General features: G+C 37.3%; 1 protein-coding gene across 3 annotated transcripts in view; it reads right to left on the reverse strand.

Moving 5' to 3' along the window:
- The window catches only part of CDK14 (cyclin dependent kinase 14), a 338,037-nt gene that overhangs the window by 78,221 nt on the left and 235,632 nt on the right, over window positions 1–24,184 (reverse strand). For all 3 annotated transcript variants that reach the window (XM_066197805.1, XM_066197794.1, XM_066197814.1), the window contains 2 exons: window positions 13,213–13,352; window positions 8,975–9,121 (listed from right to left, as the gene is read on the reverse strand). In XM_066197805.1, coding sequence (XP_066053902.1) covers window positions 9,006–9,121; window positions 13,213–13,352 — 256 coding nt within the window. In that variant the 3' untranslated portion in view covers window positions 8,975–9,005. The remainder of the gene's footprint in view (window positions 1–8,974; window positions 9,122–13,212; window positions 13,353–24,184) is intronic.

Below are 24,184 nucleotides of genomic sequence, written 5' to 3' on the forward strand. Positions count from 1 at the left end.
CAGAAGGACAGCATTTGTCCCCTCTAGTGATAAACAAATTATACATGAAATCAATTCCACTTCACAATAATTTTCCCTATTGGGTATTATCTTTCCTCCTCTGCTCCCTCCAGTTAAGCTTGCATCCTGTAACTTGCTAATGAGCTGGGGGCTTTCTGTTCCAGGTGGCACCCCCTGCCTCGAAGTCATGACATTTCCCATTTCGAATGCTGCTGGCATTTTTCGACAGCTCCTGCTAACCAGCCTTTTTGACCTGCACTAAGAGGAACTCATCTGATCGAATGCTCTAACCTGCCAATCACACCAGCAAATGATCTTCACATTCACTCCCAAAGCAGGAGGGGGAAAAAAAGTGAGAGCAAGAGAGGGGGAGTGAGAGAGGCAGCTCGGGAGAGGGATGGAGCAGGCAGGCAGGCAGCCTCTGCAGATACCTAATGAGAGTACTTTAAGTCTCTGAGACAGCTGAAACATTGAAAAACTGGTGGGAAAATTAGGACAGAACTGAATGCCTGGTGCGGTTATTACTGCTTTCTTCACACCCTGAGATCATTTTGAAAGCAATACCTCTGAGATGTGCCATTTTCAAAAGAACAGAAGTTAATTTTACCATATAAATAGAAAACAGATATATTTTTCCCTGCCACTATCAATATGCAAACCTCATAATTCTGCTCTGCCAAATGGCGTTCCTTACAGAATTAATTAGGGACTGTAAGCTCGTTAAATGAATATCTTCACCTAGGGATGATTATGAATATTTTGTTATTGTTGATGTAAGCCATAAATAGCACTTTGAACCTAATTTAAATGCTGGCAACATTTACACCTCTGTATTTACAAATCTTTGCACACAGATCCATGAAACAACAAATACTGTATCTGCAGAGTCTAGATGTCACTTCATGGACTGAAACCAAGCAGAGTCATGATAATGACTCAGTTGTTTTGATTGCGTTCCTTTTATGATGTGACAGATTACTCAGTGCTGAATCTTTCAAGCACACAAGGACAGATTTAATTGGGCAGATTTTCTTTCCCTTCAGATTATCAGGTAACTAGATTTTAATATACATGTAATGCACAGACTGAACAAGAGAGATATTAAAAACAATTGTAAAAGAATAATTTCAGGGAGAAAAATAAAAAGTGTGTGATTTTACTGTCACAATAAAAAAGCCAGAAAATATAATGCACAATTTGACTTTATATTAACATCAAAAGAGGGTTGCAGAAGTGGCTGTACAGAATTAAAATCTAGGTTACTAATGGCAGAGAACGATCACCCATAATTACTAATTCAAAATACATATATGGCCCAAAACAACATTAATAATTTATAACAGACAAAAAATTATGGAAATACTCCATTTTGTTTCCACTTCTTGAAATATCCAAAGATGCTGTTCCAGGGCTATTCTTCTACATTAGAAATCTTTGAGAATTTAGTATTTTTTGAGTTTTCCTCCTGAGACTTAACAATTAACACTAGAAGGATGTAGGAAACCCATCCATCCTCATCCCACTTATGGGGCAGAATAAAGTAATGTAATTTATTAACTGAGTTGTAAACTATTGCTACATTTTTAGGCAAGAATCTTCCCACAACTAGGGGTATTCAGTGCACATTTACTTTAATGGGTGTTGCCTTAAGACCCAATTTTGCAGTGGTTGGTTCAGTTTGTTTATTTCATGCAGAACCAGGCAATATAAGCTACAGATGAAAAATAGCACCACAAAGCTTGTCCTCCAGAGAAAAGAGTTTGGTATATGGAAATACTAAATTTCATTTTTTGTTTACAATTTGGCTGAAAGTAAAATGTTCTGTTAACTCTGAATGCTGCAAATGGTGCCTGAGAGGCAATGCCTCTCATTAGCTTTGCTGTCTCTCTGGGTTATGGGCTGTGTGTCAGCATTGGAAGCCTCTGCTTTGTCTGGAAACCTCAGTTTCTCCCCTCCAGTGGTTCCACATTCCTCTTAGACAAAGCCTGACTGAGGAGTCACGTGAGGAAATAATCCTAAAGGAGAGGTGACTGTCCATGGGAGAATAGGGAGAGTGGAGACCAGCTTTTGCCTCCCTCCCAGTCACTGTCATCCAGACATTGTCCTCGCCTCATTCAAATGTCATCCCAGACTATCAGCCCACTGGAACTCAAACGGCCTTTCATGCCTAGACACTTCTTAAGCATGAACAGACCACAAAGACTGTCTAGTGGGAATTGCTTGCTATCCTAATATTAATAATGCAATATAGTACACTTATGGCACAGAGGATTCCACCTTTCGTCTCCTAAATTTATGAGCAAACAAACTGGAGAGACAGATAAACAGCACTGCAACTGAGCACATGCATTCATGCAAATATCACTAATATCTTTCCTACAGCATAAATGACTGTAAAATTACAAACCTCTATATTAAAAATTATTTGAAAATGAATCTTCACACTGCTGAAGGCAAGTTATCATGCATTAGAAATGAAGAGAAAATAGGCTCCGTACTATGCCATAGTACAAGGAAAGACAGTACTGTCCTTTGAAAAAGTTATCCATAATAGTGGTAATGCTTTGTTTTCCTTCTGCCAGCTCTGCAGCTGATTTGGCCATGACATATTACAGTTTAAAAAAATAATGTCAATACATATGTAACCACTAGTTTCACACCGAATGAAATAGAGTATATAACTGCAGAAAAGAAATCAGTATCTCCTAGCAATGGAGGTTTGAAATCCTTGTCCTACTAAGTGGAGTATGTAATAATAAAATGTGAAAACCTCCCCTTTCTGTTCTGCTTCCTTTCTTTCCTTCTTCTTTCCTTAAGAGACTCCCATTTTTTAAGAAATCCTGATCATGCCTACTTGTTTTGGTGTACTTATTTCCAGGCATAGATGCTGTCCTGGGCTTTCAGTCTCCTGTCCAGGCTGGACAGGCTTTGATCAGAACTGGTGTTCAGCTTCCTTAGCGAGACCATCCTACCCAATTCGCCTTCCATATCTCTGTGCATTACATTACCAACTCTTTTTATAAAGAAAATCAAGAGACTGTGCATTCTACTACTTACAAGGAGTGCAATTAAGTGACTGCATTTCATATGGCAACAGACAAGGTGAGCTGTTGCAGTGTTGACACAAAAACACCATTAAACATACTGTCTAAGCCTCATGAGCTCCTTTGTGCTGTGGATTTCCTTTACTGGGGCATACCTGGGGACCTGAGGGATCTGAGTTCCTCCATCCTCAGTCCTCACATGTCACTTAGGCCAGATGGGCAGTTTGTACAAAAACAGCCTTGCACTGGACAGCTATTTGCTCAGTCCATTTCACCCACTGTGCTGAGTCCAGAGAATATGGGGGGATTTTCTTTATGGTTGAATAGAGGGCAAAATTCAGTCTATAACTTTTATTTTAGATTAATAGAAATAAGATAACAGATATCACAAGGAGAATGTAGACCAATGCCTGGAGTTTTTCCCTTGTGTGTTATATTTAGGGTATATTCTAGCAGTGTGGTGATCTTATTCTTCAATATTAAGTAAAGCACAGCTGGAACAGTCTCATGAAGCCATTATGTTGTTAACATAAGAAAATAATGGCACTAAAAGTACTAGAGAGCCAAAAAATATCTTGGATTCTGCAGTTATCTTTCACAGCTTAATACTAATTTAACATTTTACAAAATTGATGTTACAATTTCAACTCTGCCTAGTACTATCATTACTGGACTCAAACCCAAATTGCTTTCAGCTGCCCACCACAACTGCATCTTATTAGCCTTTTCAGGAAAGCCAATTTATGCAAATCCAGTATTAGTTAAATAATTAAACTGACCCTCAACATTCATGTATAGACACTGTCTGGCACTAAAAGATGCAAGAGAAATTTAAGCCTCCCATCTTCAGTGCTTAGGCTTCTATCTTTTCAACTGCAGCAGCACAATGACTGTTTATACACATATATCTGAATCAATCTATTTTAAAAATGCATTAAAAAATTAAACTGGTTACTGCCGTGCTTTTATAGCTCTGCTTTTCTCTCCCAATCTGGTTTTACACTGAATTTTGAGATTTCACACATATAAAGCACTACTGGCTACTTTGAGCTTTTGATTAAATCAACAGTGACAAAATCTGGCTGATATGCAGTCTCACAGTCTAGAATGTCTTTTATGCAGACCTTTCTCCACTGTAATTACTACAGTTTTATCCCCTGAAGCTGCAGAGATGAAGACTTAGATGCACAGAATATGGTTTTCCACAGAGTTTTAGCAACACTGGGGTACCCAGAACAGAGTAAATGCAGGAGAGTAGTGAATGAAAATGACTTTTCAATACTGACTACTGGACACACACACCACTGGACTACAGCTTCGCTGTGGCTTGACTAGGGCAAGGCAGGCAGAAATTATGTACCCACACAGCAGTGCTGAGGAGACTCTCTTAAACAATTTAGAAACGTAAAACTGAGGATGACAAACAAAAATGAAACTATTTGGATGGGGATGCAACACAACAGTCACCTCTCTAGCTAGCAAAGAGAAAAAGGTAATTTTACACAATGATTCTGTGCTGCTGAGCACACCCAGTCAGAAGCAACCAAATTACCAGCACTTTTTGTCATTATAGTGGTAACTGTCACCTCTTCAGCTTTATTCTGCTTTACACAGCTGAGCTGAATGACGCCATCGTCCCTTGGATTGGCTGGGCTGGTGTCAGTTGCTGCCTTAAATGGACACAGAAGAAAGAATTCAGCACCCTGCAATTGAAATTCAGGATTGCTCGGATGCATGTGCATGTGGTGAAGCAATACAAATAAAGACCACTTTTTGTTTTGCTTCAGTGAATTGTCAAAGAGATTTAGAAAGGCAGGGGATCTCATTATGGTAATACAGGTTAAATACTTTAAAAGCATATGGTGTTACCATCCTGAATGAAGCTGTCCCTGCTGGCTCCAGGAAGCAGACAATAGGCCAGAAACACATCTCGTGTCTCTGGTCCACCAATGGGAACTGGGGATTATAAATCACCACAAGAAAACATCACGTGCTATCTGGTATCAGGTAATGCCTTGTCTTTTCAATTACTATTTGACTCATCCTTTCCAGAGACGGACAAGCTTTAGCCATGTATTCCACTATCCAAATGAAAACAGAGCTCCAGAGTTTCTTAGTGTCCATTCTTGTCTCTGTAAAGGAGTTGTGTAAAGATGGATGACTATAGAATATACAGTATAACTCAACAAGATATGTAGAAATGAGAAATGTTTCCAGAGATGCTTCCTCCCCAGGGAGAAAAAATTACCAATGAAAACCATCAGGCACAAAATAAAAACATTTTGCTTTATCACAAAACTTTAAAGATTCGTAGATAGGATCAAAAGGCTCTGTCTAATTCAGTGCCGACAGATTCTTCTGTGTGCAGTGATGCTCATTACCACATACTTGCTAATTTTCTCCAGTAGAGAGCAGCCTCAACATTGACCTTGCTAACTCCAAATGTCAGTTTTTTCCCCATGGGCACTGGAATAAATATGTTGTCTCTTCTTGGAGCCCAAGACAATGACACAGTGTGCTCTACAAAGGCCCTATTAGTAGTCCAAGTCTGACAGATGTTATCTAAGTTTTCAGAAACATGTCCTAGGCTACTTTTTCAAGTGGTAAGTTGATTTGTGAGTTGCAGACAGGCAGTTGAAGCACAGTATTTTAAAGACAGCAGAATTCTCAGAGATGCACGAATTTCTGGAGGTTTAAGACAAGCTCTAATGAATGATGGAGCCAATTACAAATTTACTGCCTTTAGTCCCTCTCCTTCACCAATCTACCAGAGACTGCTGCTTCCAAAGTTAGCAGATGATGTCTCAGCCATTCCTCCCCTAATCTTTTCACCTTCCAAACCCTAAAGAAAAGTGGATTTAATTCAGTGGGTGCACTATCAGGGCAGTAACATCTGGCAGGTGTGTGAAAGAATAGCAGGAGTGATAACTTCTTGTCACAGAAAGATTTGGCACAGCATCTTTACTGGGTCTCTCAATTTTATTTCCTATTTTACCCCCAAAACAGGAAAGGGAGGGAGGGAAGGAAGGGAGGAAGGAAGACTAGAATTTTCTTCAGCATCAGGTTCTGGAGGTGGTTGAAGATGGCGTTTGTGTTTCTATGTGGGTTTCTCTAGTAAGTTCTTTTACAATGTATAAATGCATAAAAATATATAAAAATTAAAAACCTTTCCTTTACACATGTGTTAGAAGATTTAGTGACCAACTATCTACAGATTTTTCTCTTTCACAGCTTCCTGAAGGATACTGGAATACCTCAAAATTCCAGCCCTTCCTAACCTCCCTGCCACCTTTATATAAGCATAAAGTCAACCCACGAAGTTGAGTGAAACACATATGTACCTACCTTGTCCAGGAGGCAAGCTAGAAACATTTGTTTGCTATGGTTGTTGTTTTTTTATAATCAGACCTATTTCCTTGAAATATTTGTCCCTTCTAATTTTCCTTTATCCCACTATTTTGGATGTTATCTGATCATACTTTTTGACATTTTAACATCTTGTACTGTTTGCCTCCATCTCTAACTCTACTTGCCTTGTTTACCTGTTAACTTCATGGTCCTGGAGAGCTACTGCTACCTTTCCTTTTGTTCTTCATGCACCTTCTTCCTCCACTAAGCCTTGTGAATGTAAACTTTGACAGAATATATTGTAATAAACACCCCTTCCCAAATGCTACTGTCCTGCTGACTGTATCTCTAGTCTTCTGCCAGATTAACTGACTCATAACTCATCCATTTTACTGACTGAACATCCTACTTGCCAGTCACTACTGTTTAAAATCACAACCACCTGCCATTCACCAGATCTTCTTTTCACATTACCAAAACTGCAGTCTCTTTTCCCCACTCCTTCTATTTTCCATACTGACTCACACCTCTACTTGCTTGGTAGTCTCATCCCTTTCAAGGTTTCCACCCATTCTCATAATTCCTCACTCAAATCTATTTTCCATGTCCACAATTTTCCTGCTTCCCTATGAATTTTAGTTTCATCTCATTAATCCCCAGCTCTCCACATGGTAAGACGACATTTCTTTGTCTAATACTTTATCAGCATTATCTGCTGGTCCCCATCTCATGACACAAGTCAAATACTACAGCAGGGAGCTGGTATGTTATTGCACTGTAAGCACCTAACAGAACAAAGTCCCAAGCCACACTGGAAAAATGTAATCAATAATGTAAATGTCACAACATTTGCTATGTGGTTTCAGACCTGTCACAATGAAACAAGCTATTCTGTATTAAAACTGTGGTTGAGCAGCCATAACAGTACAGTGATGTATGTAAAGGGTACATTTGGTTTTCTCTTTCTGTTCATATATAAAATTTTAAACCAGTAATTTGTACCTGCTCAAATAGATATTCAGTAAAAATGATCCAATGGTTCTTTTGTACTATTTTACATGCTCATTTGCAAAAACCTTCCACTGCATATTTTGTAAATCAAAAAATGCATTTATTTGGAAGCAACAGAAAGGAGATTCTATACATGAGAACTGAGATTCTGCACATAAGCTTCCACACAAAAGATCTCTAGCACAGATGGGCATGTTCTAAATATACTTTAGATGGATGATATGTCACGTTAGAACACACAAGGTTGAAGAGATGTCTGCAGGGACACAGCCTCAGGAAAAACTAGAGATTAGCTTGTCAATAAAGATGTAAACAGACTGCTCTGAGGCAGCCTCATTTCTGACATTAGAGTATCTTAAATGGTTTGTTGGCAAAGAGCTTGTGCAAAAACTGGGGCAGGCTGACAGCACCAAAATCTATTCATTCCAGTTTTTCAGTAGTTACTGCCTGTCAGGCAAAGACTCTATAACATTACAGGGTTAAAAACCCCAATTGTACATAAGCATACAACAGTAAACTCAAATGTAATTCATTAGAGAAAGTTATATCTGATATTGTAAAAAGCAGACTTAGCTAAATATAGACACGTGAATATCAACTGCATTTAGAGGAGACCATATCTTCAAATAGGTATGTGAGCAGCATGTGCATTTATCTCAGCTCCTAGAACGTCTCTAACAAACTGTTATAATAGACTCAACATGCAAAAGCAACTGTGTCTTTAAAAACAAACAAGAAAAAAAAAGAAGGCAGGCCTTGCTTTTCTTGAATGAAAAGAATCTGCTCTTCAGGTATTTTGTGAAACACTATGGTATGAAACCATTTAGAGAAGCATAATAAGCAAAGCAGCTTTATAAGGAAATAGTGATAATCTGGAAGAGTCTGTCAAGTGTTAAATTCCACTGAACAAACACTGGGGTGGTGCATATGGGCAGAAGACAATTAATGCCATGATATAACTCCACCATTCCCCTGCTGTAATTTCATAAGTAGCCTCTCTATTAACCTGGCCTTCCCAAGTTCTGCTCTGCTCTTAAAATACCAGAAGTCATGTTACGCACTGTTTCACTACTAAATAACAGTGGTTGAACAAACCTAGTATTAGCTGATCCAGTGATACAGACCATAATCACTAACATGACAGCACCTCTTTCTTTATCAAGAACATCCTTTGCTACCAAGACTACCAACCTACTAAATAACAGAATCGTAGAATGGTTAGGGTTGTGAGGGACCTTCAATCATAGAATCATAGAATTTCTCCTCCTTGCCCCAAATTTTAACAACAGAACTGGCAAGATGTATTTTCTCTCTTCCCATTTTACCAGGGTGCAGAAGTATCTGTCCAAATTAAAGGCAAACTATTATTTAATACACTAGCATCAACTTCTGCAATGTTTTCAACTTGTCAGTGACACTCATTCCTGAGAACTTACACTCATTTGACTGTAGAACTGCAAAAACAGAGTATCAGACTGTACATAGACGTGCAGTTGAGTTTTGTATTTCTTTTCTCTAAAGATAACTAAAGAGCATTTTCAAAGATATCCTTTCCAATGATCATGTCTTACCTGCATCATCAGTTGTGAATATAGATATTCTTCAATGTTTGCTGTTTGATACACCTTTGCCATAACTATTGTTTTTTCCAAAGGCTCTCATGCTTTCTCCAGTCTCTGGCTGTAATCTTACATTCGGTACAGTAAAAATAGAAGACACTGTAAAAAAGAGTGTCAGTTCAGAAACTTTGATTTCTTTTTGCAGTAAAAGCAGTAATTTAAAAATAATTTATATATATGGCAAACACAACACATTAAATACATACAACACCTATTTCTGCAAGTAAGCACTGTACAAATTCTGAATGGAAAGAAGCTGAATGCATTACGATGGAAATTGTATGACAAACATTCTTAGCTGCACGCATCTTCAAAAAAACCTGTTTCCAGATTGTGTGTGTTTATTTGTCCTCTACACCACCATACAATTAATAAATTCCACTTTCAAATTTCTGCTGAGAAAACTTAGAAATAAGAAGGTAAAACAGCAAGCAGCAAGGTTTTTCAGTACTTTGATATCATATTTTACATCTTCAGAATCTTGATATCAATAGAATTGAACTATCTTGTTTGACTTTCTTTTTTGAATTACTAAAGACAGTAGCTAAAGGCTTGATAAAAATATCCCAACAACTCAAAAATCTTTTACATGAAGCAATCCCCTTTTGCATGAGCTAAAAAAAAAACACCAACAAAACTTGGCAACTTCAATGTCACACCAGGTAAGTTATTAGGAGACATGATGATAATCACCACAGGAACCTAAATGCAAATGGTTAAGAACTAACATATTGATAATACGAAAACTCATTTTTACTTAGGATGCCTCAATATGATGGGGAAAAATCAATGACTTTTAATACCTCCTGAAAACAAACCTCCTCATGAGAGCTGCCACTGCATGATTCCATAAGGAAATGCTAAAGAACTAATCAGACTAATCAGGGCCATAAGAGTTTTCTTTTTTGCACTAACAACTGGCACACCTGTAAGTTTTTGGAACTACTTTTTCATCTATATGTCTTCAAAAGACCTGGCTATTGCTTTATGCATAGACCTTCCCACTGTAGTTTGACATCTCAGCTTGCATTTCTTATTCTGCTATCCTCAGCAACACACATTGTTAATGGCAGATATTTTATGCAACTAAATGAATATGAGGTCTCAAATATAAAGGTAGAAAAGTAGGAGGACATCTTCTTTTAAAAGTAGAAAATAACAAATACACATATTTAGTAAAAAGGATTAATCTATGGATTACTGCTCAATTTTCAGATTAATGAAAGCTGTGCTGCATCATAAGTTGCATTGTATTCCTAGACAAGGTGTTTTTAGCAAAAATGCACTACTCTTACCTTTTTAATGTACTATTTTCAAAAATTGGAAGTGGCTACCTTTTAGACAGAACTTATCTGAAAACTGAACTTCCAACTCAACTGAAATTATGCCTTGACTTGAAACTAAATCAAGTAAAAAAGCAAAAGTGTATTTCTCACATAAACTAACTTCACACACGTCTGTAAAATAAACTCCATTAAAAAATTATACTGTAAACTATTACATTGAATACAAATACATAGTACTAAATGTCAAAACCAGAATAGAAAGTCAAACACTAAATTTTTACTTTTACAATGTAGGCAGTATTTCACCATACTTTTGTGAAATACTGCGATTCCAAGGAAACAATTTTCTGATGGAAAATCATTTAACTGATTCATCCCATTAGCTTTTTTACCCACATATGAGTCTTTCCCTCATTTTAAGTCTAAATCCCCAAATTTACAATTCAGCATTAGAACCAAATTGGACAAAATATATTCCATGATGAATACTATTCACTACAGAGATTTGCAAAATCACAGTGGTGTCTGAATTAGAAAGCAGTAATTTTGTTTGTACATAAAGACTCAATATGTTTATAACTATATTTAATTAACCATCAATAGTGTTTCTTCATGTAAAATATTAGCACAGAGAACTAGAATCACAAAAACTGGGTATTTCGCTACACAGTAAACATTTTCCCAACTCACCAAAGTATATGACTTCTTTGTTTTGTAAATATGTTTACAAGTATATCCAAGTCATACTAAATAGAAATGATTGTAGTATTTGATACTGGGATTGTCCTTTCTTGCATCTGGATTTATGCTTCATAATGATTATCTACTAGACACAGAAATAGTCTTTCTGTAACTCAAAATTTTACTGGAGGCATTTAGAAGAACCTTGCTTTAAAATATAATGATTTTTCATCTTTATTCTCCCCCCTTCAAAAGGTTTCACTGCTCCTGATGTTTAACGTTATGCAAAGACGTGTTTCTGCCAATGAATATCGCCTTATGGTTATGCTTCTGCAAATAACCTGCTGTGAGCTGATAAAAGGATTAATGCAGCCAAAATTCTTAATCTGTGAAATTACAAATTAAATTCTCATATTAAAAATACCACCCTGAGGTATTTTTTGTGGTTTTAATTCCCCTCTGGTGTTCTGCATACATTGTGCTTGTTAATGACTAGGACAAGACTGTCTCTGTTGGCAGCCTGCTGCAGAGTGATAATGTGTAGGCATTTACTTCACTGATAGAACTGGATTTAACCACTGACTGATAAACTAAGTGGCAAGTGGGTAATAAGTCCATATTAACAGAAAAGTACTACTGCAGAATTCAGAATTCAAAATCCTGGCTAGACTAAATCACACAGTCATAAGGATTGAGATGTCACCACTGCAGAGTGATTTTTGTTTTTCATTTAGTGGAAATATGATAAATGAACTGGCATTCTTGATGTTTCATTAGTCCCGAAGAAAAGAATCTCCTTCCATCAGTTTCTGCAAAGGCAGACTTTCAACAGCAGCTGCCTTAATTTACCCTGAACATTTACATTTTCTGCTTATAAAGTACCACAGTCAGCAAACTGAGTGGTGGGTCACCATGGCAGAGGAGGAAACCGCGAATCTTTTTTGCAGAGCCAGAACACAGTCTATGACAGTGATGGACAGAAATTATTGGTGCTATTTTGGTTTTAATGTTCATATTCTACAAATTGGAGAGTGCTCTTCAGAGCAGAGCTGGGAGTAGGGTACTTGGACAGCCAAGCCACAGAACCAGCTCAAAAGGTGACTCCTACAGCTGTTGAGGATGGAAAAGATAAACTTTAGGAAGATGAAAGTTTTTATACCAACACTACTGTAAATAGATTCTGTTGTGGACGAATATTCAAAAAGAGAGCTTAGTTTTTAGAAGCAAACTTTTAAATCAGCCATAGTTACATACACATGTTCCATTGTTGCCTCTCTGAACTTTCTGCCTTGAGGTACTGGATTTAGATCTTTTGCTAATGGATGCATGTTTGAAAACAGAAAAGAACATACAGTGCCACAATGCAAGCATGTGTCTCTTCACCATATTGAGTTAAAGCAAAATGCTGACAGTTATTCCCTTGTGAAACCTTTTTTTAATTAACAGAACCTTCTCTGAATAAAAAATATCATTCATGATACTATTTTTTCCCTAGAATAAATGGCTGTGTGCTTTAAACACTGAAAAACAACATACAGACATACAATATAAGTGATTTAAAATTACTAAAAAGAAAATTGACAGCATACACAATGATAGGAAGATTTCTGCCAAGTCAACTGGAATGCATTCTGTTAATAAAAGAAGCAAAAGGATGTATGTAAATAGTGAAAGCATTCTTAGTTAAGAATATCATCTGCCATCCTCTTCGTATGCAGTCTAATTCAGCAAATTAACTGATTGTTTACTTTGTGTTTCCCAGACTTCTGAATGCTGAGTCCTTTCTTGAAGGTTACTGTTATAACACATAGAGATACTGTGAATCAAACACAGCTGGATTTTTATCCTGTGTGTGCTACAGCTAGTTAAGAAGTACTGTATGTTATAAAGTGAAAAGCACTAAATATGTAAATTGCATTTTTCCTTTTGCTTTATGACAATTCAGAGAATTCTATTGGCTCCACACATAATCAAATACAAAGATAGCAGGCTGCAGACTGCAGAGCAGAGATAGCAATAAAAAAAAAAAAAAAGAAAAAAGAATCCATTTTGTCCTGTGTCAAGCTAACTATGTAATTTCAATCTACACAATTGCAATCACGTATTTTGTGTGTGGCTGTGTGTGTCCATGAAGCTGTCTGTATGTGAGGGTTGGCATACACCCATGCCTCTGTCTGCACCAGAATCTTTGTTTCTAATCAATTTGGAGGAGGTTATACTCACTATCAGTTAACTCCCATAGCCGTGGGGGCAGATCACTGAAGTACTCATGGCTCAGAGCTGCCTGTGCTGACAATCTGTTCTTTGGGAAACACTGGAGTAGTTTGGAGGCTAGATCTTCTGCATGGTTCACACAGCTCAGCCTGAAACACAAACAAGAAAGTTTTTCTGAAAAACAGTGTTATTCTGTTTACTAATTCCATCTCCAGTCAGCACAGTTGAAACCACGTCTTAATAGCCAGGAGCACTACCAGGAAAATTATTCCTCAGGTTAGGGAGTTGATTAATTATTTCTGTATTGACAGCTCAAAATTCATACAAATTTTACAACTACAGAGCAAATAATATACCATATCACATATGCCCTGCCTAGTATGCTGTCTTGGGTTCTGTAACTGAAAAAATGTTATTCTATTCCATCTATTGAAACTGAGTGGAGCAGTGTTGCTCAAATAGGTCAGTATTGCTTATCAGATGGGTCAGTGTTGCTTATTTCTGTTCATTGCTCCACTACCCCCATGGGGATATCTTTACTTAATGGACCATTAAAGCTCAACAATGACATGACACATTACATCATACCATTGTAAGATCCTCTGCCCAGGGAGGAGAAGCCAAACCGTCTTCACCTAGACAAAAAAAGAGCCACAAGTGGCACCAGTCATCCAGTTTTCCACCGGATTCCTGGAGAACGACCGGACCCATCTCACCATTACTGGACCCTTTTTCAATGGGACCATCTCTACTCCAACAAAGCCACATCTGCCACTCCAGGAGGGCTTACTTTGGACAGCTTCCAACACCCTGCCCAACAGGGCATCAGGTTGTATTTCTGACTCTGTCAGAGTTTTCTAGGATTTCTGGTTTGTTTGTTTGCTTGCTTATTCTTCTGTACTACAACATTTGTATTTTTATATCCCTAGTAAAGAACTGCTATACCTATTCCCAAAATCTTTGCCTGACAGCCTTTTAATTGCAAATTTATAATAATTTAGAAAAGGGGGAGAAGGACTTAGATTCCAAGGGAGACTCCAATCTTCCCTGGCAGATACCTGTCTATCTAAACCAAGACATATGCTAAAGCATCATGAGCAACAGCATCTTGAAAGCAACTGTTTTGATCCTTCCATTTACATTTTATTGAGCATACTGACAAGCTGAAAATTTACAGTGCTGGAAACAAATGCTTATTACCATCTAAACACATGAAATCCAAGCTTACAATAACAACACTCACACAACTTTGAGAAATATCAATTTTTTAAATCTAGTGGTGCTTAATATGCAACACATTCATCTTGTCTCACAAAAACATTTGTCTTTCAGGAAGTACTGACTTCTTACTTGTTCATATATTCACATGGCGGGGAATTGACTATTCATTAAGTGTTAATGCAATGCAAACATTAAATTTAAGTGAGTTATCTTTTCTAAGCTTCCTACAGAAACTGAGAAGACTTACTGTTTCACTGGGAGCTAAATCCTCGGGAATATTGCAAGAAAATATAATCTAAAAGTAATAGACTTGAAGTGGAGACAGTAAAATAGTTATCAGCAAGATGTAGCCTGGGCCTAGTAACCTATAGCTGCCTCCTAAATTTCCAAAGCCACCAAGCTTTTTGTAATATGCAGTCAAAAAACCCATGTTGAATCTTGTTGACATCATGTTGCTATTATTACTAGGAAACTTCATAAATTCAATCATGCCTTTGCTCAGTAAAGATCTCTCATTGGGTAAATGCCAAAGTCTATAAAAGGTTTTTTTCAATGCACTTGTTTCCCAAAACCAGTAGATAATACACTGCAGTCCAAAATAACTCAGCATTTGAAAAATACTGTTATCCTCTAAAATCAATTATCCTACAGCATGTTTCATGCAAATATTAATTCTTTTCAACTCAAATTGACTTCCCAGAAAAAAAGTCAAGAAGATGGATTAAACAGCATTACACTTTTGTTGGGCTGACATGGCATGATTTATATGAATCAGTATAGGCACAGGTGAAAACTGTCCCTTCAACAAAGAACAGACAATGCTGAAAACACTAAATAAATTTTAAAAGGCTACTACAGTGAGAATTTAAGTTCAAACATCATAGACACAACTTTTTGTCTATGCCCATACCATATTCAGTGTGAAAAATAAAAAGAAATCATTTTAGATAATAATTTTAAATAAAAATAATTTCAAGTCAAAAGCATCTGTCCTCAAATTAAGTACTGGCATATGTATGATATGCTGATACCTACAATCATTCAAAAACATGCCACTGGCTGCCTTTTGAATTTCTAGCAACTGTATGCTAGATGCAAATTTGAATACTATGCCTATCTGATCTCTTCTTGAGAACTGGCAGGACTTATGTCCAGAAAGTACCCAGGGATGAATTGCTTAGAAGTGCTGACCACTTTAAGACATTGTATCTCATCACTCATAATCTTATTGAATTCCCAGGATTAGATTTCAGAATTGCTATTTCAGGTTAAACAGATGCTGGACTTCAGTGTTTCAAATGGGCACATTTTTTCTGTTTACATTTTCAGTTTATGACAAAAGAAAAACACCTTGAAAGACTCATTGCTTATAAATTACATCATAAATTAGAATAATTCCAGACTATTTAAACTACCAGATTGTTGTAAATGTTCAGTAAACTTTTGTGACAATTACAGACAATTTCATTACATAACACAGCAAAATGCCAAAACAAAAGGTTATTATTAACAAAAAAAAAAAAAGGAAAAGGAGGGGCAAATAGATATTCAAGGAGAACTGGTATTAATTCTTCAACAGATCCAAAATTTCCATGGAATGGGGATTATATTGAGTCTGTGAGGCCTGAGTCCTAATCTCTCCTGTACCAATTAATCGTTCAGAGGTTCTGTCAAACCATTTCACCAATGTAATTTTTCCCCACAGAGGTAGCTGCAAGCTTTTTAGGAACTACAATAAACCTGCTCTGTCCTGAATGAGAGCTACTTTTAACTCAGAAAAATGCAGTCACTTAAGTCGTGAAATATTACCCTCCAATATATGAATTACACCATTCCTTAGCTGATCCATCCATATAGTGGAGATGCTAATCAGGTAAGGCAAGGCAAAGCCAAATAACATAACATTCAAACGTCAACCAATTCTGACTTGCAGGTGAATTATGGATGACATCTGTAGTTCCTCAGACAGAGTGATGCTGACATTTTGACTGCATTAATGGTCACCAGTGTACCTGGCATACTGCTAAGTTCTTTTTGCAAGAAATTCAGAACAATTAATATAACTTGCAAGTGTTTTGAATAGGAACAGTTTAAAAGGCCAATCACCTTCCCAGTTTAGACACAAGAAAATACATGTTTACTGATATCAGTTGAGAAACCAAAGATAAACATCAAATAATCAGCAGATTATACATTAATATAATATAATACCTACAAAAATATCTAGGGCTGCAAAAAAATCACATCAACTAATTAAATAATTATGAATAAATCAGTCATAATTAGAAGCAGTTTTATAATTAATAAATAGAAAGAAGACTAAATTCATTGCACAGTCTGCAAACATAGTTCAGTCTGCTATAATTATTAGATCTATCTGCCCTGATCAAATTCCAAGTAGTGCTGGGAGTGTGCGGTTGGTGTTAGTTGTTTGTCAGTGCTTTGAAGATTCCAGTTGCTACATTATTAGTATTATGTTTCCAAGCATTTATAGATTTCAAACTCAGAAGGGACCATAATGATCAAGTGTCACCTCTTGTGTAATACAGGCCAAAGATCATCTGAGTAACTCATGGATCAAATCACCACTTTCCCCTAGCTCAGCTGTATCTTTAAAGTTCTACATTAAAATTCGAATTTTGTTTATGGAGCCTTGCACAGCAATGAAAAAATTCTTCTCACATCTTCTGCAAAAGTCACTTCAGGAAATCAGTAGGCACTACAAAAAGCACATCCATGTGGGCTCCTAAGGTTGTCAGTATTAAAAACTGAGGCCTTAATGGAATGCATGACTAATTTTGCTGCTTTGTTTAAAGACAAGCTATTCTTTACTTATGGAAAATGTACTGTTTTAATCATGTATTCAAATTTCATCTGCTAAGTCAGAATTGTTTGGAAAACCCTATTTAGTGCACAGCCTCCATGGTCGGAACATTGGAACGATTGCTTTGTTTCTGTTCTTTTTTTTTTTCTTCTTTCCCCCCCTCCCCCCCCCCCAGTATTCCCTTTAAAATATCCTCCTTAAAACATTAACAATTTGTCTGATTTAAGTTTGAAACCTGATTCCTCAATAGAGACAAAGGCTAAATTTTCTGATGGGGTTCAGTAGTTAAATACCTAATAGAGAAGTTAACAAAAAGAACTGAAGAAAAAAAGATTTCATTTTTAAATACACCTCTTTCAGTACGAGACAGGATGGAATTTCATACAATATGGCTTTGTGTCTAAAACATAATAGCATGTTTTGTCTCACAGCAGTTGGGCCATATAGGAACTTGGCATGCATGATATGGCAAGTCTCAATATTCACGCTTCACTGACTGTCACACTAATCACTGAGGAATAGTTACTAGCCATGACAGCATACATACTTCCAGAAAATGTGGTGTACAGCAGAATACAGAGAGACCTTTGGCAATGAGCATTAAATAATATGTAGATATTGTTTTGAGAAATACTGGGAATATTTTTACACACGTACTCTGATGACGTTTGTGAAACACATTGATTTTCAATTCAATCCCAAATACTATTCACAGCCTTAGCTTAAGAAAAACAAACACCATATGAACCTGTCTCACTTGAAATATATATGAATCTGACTAGACTTGAGCAGTGGTAAATCTCATTGGATTACAAGAATTTGATTTAATTTCAGAAAACAGGCTTAAATGTCTTTCTACTGCAGAGGAAGGTCAGTATTTGGTCAAGCAGAACATGACTAAGATCACTGAAGTTTGGTTTAAGCTCCTAAGAAAAAAAAAGTTTGGGGCATGTGCAGTGAACTTCTGAACTTGGGGTGATTTGCTTTTAAATGCAATGAAGAAGGCAGTTCAAATTCACATTAATAATTAAGACAAATGGGCATTAAAACAAATGGGGATAATATGAAGAATATATGCTCCTAGCAGCATGAGGTAAATACTTTCCAAAGCAAAACTTGTTTACTGTGCACATTTTCCATGTGAAGATTCGATTCTTGCAGTGTATCATTAATTAATTTCTCAACTGGCATTTATAGCATGGCCTAGAGGAGTGAGGCACCTAATTCCCTTTTGAAATTTCAGCTTTTTCTTTATTCTAAGCAAGCTCCTGCAACCTGAAATGCTGAATGACAAAACCACAGTTAACCTGAACAATCACGCCATTTAGCAGAGCTTAAAGTTTAAGGGCATGAAGAGACAAATTGCTGTGAATCAGGCAGGCCAGGTGGCAACCCTCACAGCGCATCTCACAGAGGATGCTCTGGTCCCCTCAACAACAGGGCTCCTGTACACTCCCTGTGCTACCTCACCTCCCAGCCCCCTGCCACAATGGTTGCCTTCCCCATTTTCACCAAAGTCTGCTTGAGGACAGCAGCCTTTTCCCCTCATCCCAGGCTTTAGCCTCTCCTGAGTTCTGTACAAAACTGTACAACACCACGCATTGTAGTTAATATTTTCTTTGGAAATGCATTGTCTTCTAAGCAGCTGATACAGAAATGCCCACGTGTGCCCTGATAGTTTATACCTCTGAATATACATGTGATGCTAGTAGAGCAGCTGTGTGAAACACGGATCAGAGCAGGGCCTACCTGAGTAGCATTTCCTTTTTACAAACTCCAGCAGCCTTTTCTGTTGTTACCACCATGCAGAGAACACCCACCGTCTTCAAAGACCTGACATGCCAGCTTCAGCGTGCAGGAGCCGCTTCCCTAACGTGCCTGGTGTGCCTCCATGGAGCTTTTGTAGAGTTTATTTAGCCATCAAGAAACCACCACAACGAGTGAATGCAAGTTTTGATGTGAGGCTTTTAGCTTTTGATACAGATGAAGGCATAAAGGAGTACCTTAAGATGAGAACCTAACAGAGCGAAGATGTTACCATTTTTTCAGTGTTTTACACAAGGGGTATTGAGGACTAAAACTGAGGAACAAAGAGAGACAAAACCATTTGAAGGCTCACTGAAGCAGTGTTTTACTTGTTGCTGATCAATCACAAAATACAGAATTTGCTCTACAACACAATACAGAGGTACTTCAAGCCAAACTATAGAGAAAATAATACAATCAAACAGAGCCGGTGTGACATGTCACTGTTGGGACTGTACCCCACAGCTGCATGGGACTGCCAAAGGCAGTCCTGGGTTGTGCACATTCCTTAGAAAAGACATGTCTCCAAACACCTGATACTCCTCTTGCTCTTCCCAAATTCAGATGCTGGCAACAGTTTAGATGCACAAACACTGAGCTCTCTACACATACAGGGTGGGAAAATCCAGTCTCCAGGCTCCTTAGGCCAACACTTTAATTGTACTCTTCTAGCTCAACACCTGAATAGAAGCAGGATTGCCATATTAGCACAACATCCTGCTCGTGGGTGAGCTAGGCTGGGACAAAGCCTGCACTTGTATAACATGTATAACGTGACTATACTGCTCCCAAGGTCTGTCCTTGCTCTGTGCTCCTGTACAACACTGCATGCCACAGTCTTCAGACCATCATGATTTCCACAGTGGTGTATGAAACAATCTCTTTGGAAATTTAAAAATTAGTTTGATCCCCTTTAATTATATTACCATATTACAGCATCAGAAGTCTTATCCACTGAAGTACTGAAAAGGTGGTCAAAATATTTATTATTACAATAAAAGCCATGACAACCAATGATAAGTATTCACTGATATATGGAACAGAGATAAAAATAACAGTGCCAGTGTTTGAATCCTTGGCACTGCTGCTAATGTCGATGTAGCAGAGGTCAGAGCCCCATTTGGAAAGCTGTGGAGGTTCATTCAGTGCATTCCAGGAAGGTAATGATAACCCTGGCCCGTCTGAACTAATTCTCACTTGACAGTTGCACAGATGCCATGAGTCGGAAAGCAGCCAAGATGAACAGCATTTCATGAAAGAAGGTAAATGTAACAAATGAAGGTTCTAACAATATAGACAACTAGGTTTTTTTTATTTTAATTAATATAGATTTAGCCCTAGGTATATAATGGCATATACTTGGTAAATTTAAAAAAAGAATCTACTGACCCAGTAGGTAAACCAAAATTACAGCTGCAGCTCCTGAACTTCTCAGAACAGAGAATTAAGATGCTTTAACTGCTCATGAATCACATTAGGCTTCAGAGACTCAGTTTGGTCACACCTAAGTTAGACAATGAAGTGTTAACACCTCTCAAGGAAATTCACTTTTGACAATAGCCATTATGCTCAATTACAACTTGATCATTTGTCTGTCTCATCACCGAATGCAACTCAAGGCAAAAGCTTAGATACGAGTCTACTTCTCCCTGACTCTTTCGCACTAGATTTGATGTGTTTTAGCGTCTGTTTCAGATGTATTACTGTATTTCTTTAACACAATGATGCTTGTGATTTCCAGCTTGAAAGGTCTGCTTCATAGAGGAAGCAGAACATTACCACCATGACAGAACACACCACTTTTAAAAACTGAATTTGGTTGATTTGATGTTTAAAGCCTAAGCTTACGGAGAACCAGTCAATATACAACAGACCTGAAAGTATCCTGAATTTTGTGAGAGCTACCCAGGCTAGTTCTTGCCCTGATGCCTCAGAAGAAATATGCTGAGCTATGAAACCTTCCAAAGAAACCTAGCACCAACTATTGAGAGCTTTGGGCACTAGGATTGCTTATACTGTTCATTGACAATATTGCAGATATTTTTCCTACTTGTTTCTTCCAATTCTTGTGCAAGTAAGGTTTACATTTGATGCTCGGCATCTTTTTGCCAGAATAACTGGCAAAGATGCTGGAGCATCAAATGAAGCAAGGAGTGTGGAGTCTAGATGGTAGACATTAAAGTGAAGAAAAGTTTATTTTAACAGCAAACATACAATGCATGTGCAGTGATAACATACCCTAAACTATTGAAAATGTGGTGTTCTGTGACATGATCATATAACTTCCTTAATTCCTAGGAATTCTGAGATTGTGACAGTCTCGGCAGCATGACTGCTGGGTACAGAGTTTTGCTACTGTTTAAAATCAGAACTAAGTCATGAAACTAAAAGAATACTTAAAGTAATTGACATTATTTCACTCAGTTTTCAGCAGTTTCTCTTAGATACAGGTTATTTCCCAGAAAAAGTATTTCCTAAGAAATTTTAATTAGAACATGCCTTACTATTTTGTCCCAGAAAGAATTTAGCAATTACTTCTTTTTGATTTTACATGCCACCACCAATCAACTATTTTATTCTTTGAGCATCCCAATTAGCCCAGTATTAAAGATACTAATTATGGAAGACATAGTATTACTTACACCACGACAGACCACTACTGAATATGCCAGATTTATAGTTTACTATAAGATCTTTGTTTGCTGTAAGTGAAATTAATGAAGAAAAACAACACAGTGGTGACATCTAGTCAGAAGTTTTGATTATTCTGAAATTCTTTAAAGGGCGTGAATCTTCTGATCAAGGTGAATGTTTTTTAAAGGCTGTCTTTATGCACCTCAGCAAGTTGAATAGAATAACCTTGGAAAATAAACAGAGCTAAAAATAATTGCTAACACCCCAATCATTTTATGAGCTATTATTTCACCAGAAAATGGAGAAAATATAACTTTAATCCTGATCAAAACTCTTCAAGGTTTATGTTCTCCATAAACCTTTCACTGAGAACTGAAAATATAACTTAGTAATGCAATAAATGCCCTAACAAATATATCAGATTTTTCACTTAATGCTTTTTACAGGCTTAAACCAAACTGAGTGAAAGAAAATCACCTTTTACAGTCTGACTCTTAAAGGAAGAATGCCTTTCTGTTATGCTTTTTAAAATAAGGCATGGTGAATTTATATCAACTTCAGTGAATCTTGGGGCATGATAAAAGGAAGAAAATATAGCAGTGGAGTTAACATTCCATAGTATTCTTCCTTCACATATTTATTTCCTCACTGGCTGGACATAAGCAAAAAAAAAAAAAAAAAAAAAAAAAAAAGGAGGGAATAACCCCCCCAACTCCCAACACAGAAATAGCTGAAATAAACCCTTGGCACACAATGCAGTCAAAAATGGTTTTTTCCTCACCCCACTCCTGACAACCTGAATTGCTTCTCTCCAAATAAATCTATGCAAAAGATATTTTGAAGAAAAAAAAAAACAAAACAAGAAAACAACAACAACAGCAAAAACCCAAAACAAAACAAAACAAAGAAAAAACAACCAAACTCTGAATTTCAAATTTCTCAAGTGGGTGCACCCATTAGGGAAGAAAACAAGGTCTTCCTTATTTTCCCTTATCCAGCTGTCTTTCTGTACCTATTACCTTTGGAAAACAAAGTAAAGAACTAAGTGCTAATAAATAAACATTAATACTGCTCTATGAATCTCTACCCTCTTGCCTGATATTTTATCAGCTTGGGTTTAAGAAATTTTAATTTCATTCTAATGTAAATGAGAACTGGTTTGTTTGCTCAGTACCTCCACAAGAATTTGCTACAAGGTTGCAGCATGCAGGCAGTGCCCTGAGAAGGGTGACCTTGCTTTAGTCAGTGAAGCCAAAGATCATTTATCAGAATTAACCTACAAATCTGTCTTGCTGGGGCCTCAGATCCATCAACCACTTGGAAGCAGCTACTTGCCCTGTCCTCCCCACTGCTGCCTAAAACATTGCATGGGTCTGATCTTTTCTATTACTGTATACCTCTCAGCTAATAAAATATATTTTTGTGGCTATGGAACTAACAGGAGTACTTTGTATTTATATATACAGCTCATTAAAGGCGGATAGAGATTTGGAGGCAGAGAGAAGGCCCCAAGCCTGGAAAGCTCAGGAAGACAGACCCCAGGCATATGCATGTATTTAACTTTATGCAGATGAGTTGCCTGGCTGAACCCAATGAGACAGAGCAATTATGTAAAAGCAGACATCCTGGTCTTTTTGCAACTGTACTGCTAAGCTAAGACACGAGAGGGAAATGATGCAGGACTAGTAAATACTGAGAGGAAGAGACTGAAATGGTTGTGATGAGAGTATATGGGAAATATATTCAAGATATGCAGTCAAGAACACTTATTATTATGTCTGTATTTAGACGGACTTACATCACATAGAACTAGCTGCAGCTCCCTGACCCTCAGGTCCTTGGTTCAGGTGACATCATGACAGAACACAAGGTAGGACACCACATTCATGCCAGCACTGTGGTGTAGAAAGTGCCATTCCTTCTGCAGATCCACTCTCCCAATTTGGCACACCACTTTCTCTTTACATTAATGGAGATAGAAACTTTCTAAAGTGAACTTTAGGCCCTCTTTGGGTAGGGAGAACCAGTCAGACTGAAAATCCAGTGTCTGATACCAAAGGCAGTAATACTTGTTAAGAGACAAGTAAGCTTGTATTATGAACTTGGCTTTGAACTTGAACAGGGGGGAAAAAACCTAGGTCTCCCATGCAAGAACCACCATGAAAGGGGAAAACAGTGATCTCTCTAGTATGCAATGTGGAGAAAATATAACATTATTTTGCACTGGCTTTTTTTTTTTTTTTTTAAGGGGAACATTACATATCCACACATACATGGATTGAAGTGTCTTTCTAAAAAGTTGCTTGAATTTAATATATGAGTTTATTCTTTTTATCTATAAACATCTTGGAGGTGAGTCAAGCCACAAACTCCATCTATTTTAGCTACCAATTACTGAAATGCATGTATCTTAAGTGCCTGTACTTATGTATGTGTGAGGAGGTAGTGCTGACACTCAGAAATTGGCTTGCAGTAGGGAAGAACTCAACCCTGAAC

The sequence above is a fragment of the Chamaea fasciata genome, unplaced genomic scaffold, assembly GCF_029207755.1.
Source record: "Chamaea fasciata isolate MVZ Bird 193981 ecotype frontalis unplaced genomic scaffold, bChaFas1.0.hap1 SCAF_1, whole genome shotgun sequence".
Lineage (NCBI taxonomy): Eukaryota > Metazoa > Chordata > Aves > Passeriformes > Sylviidae > Chamaea > Chamaea fasciata.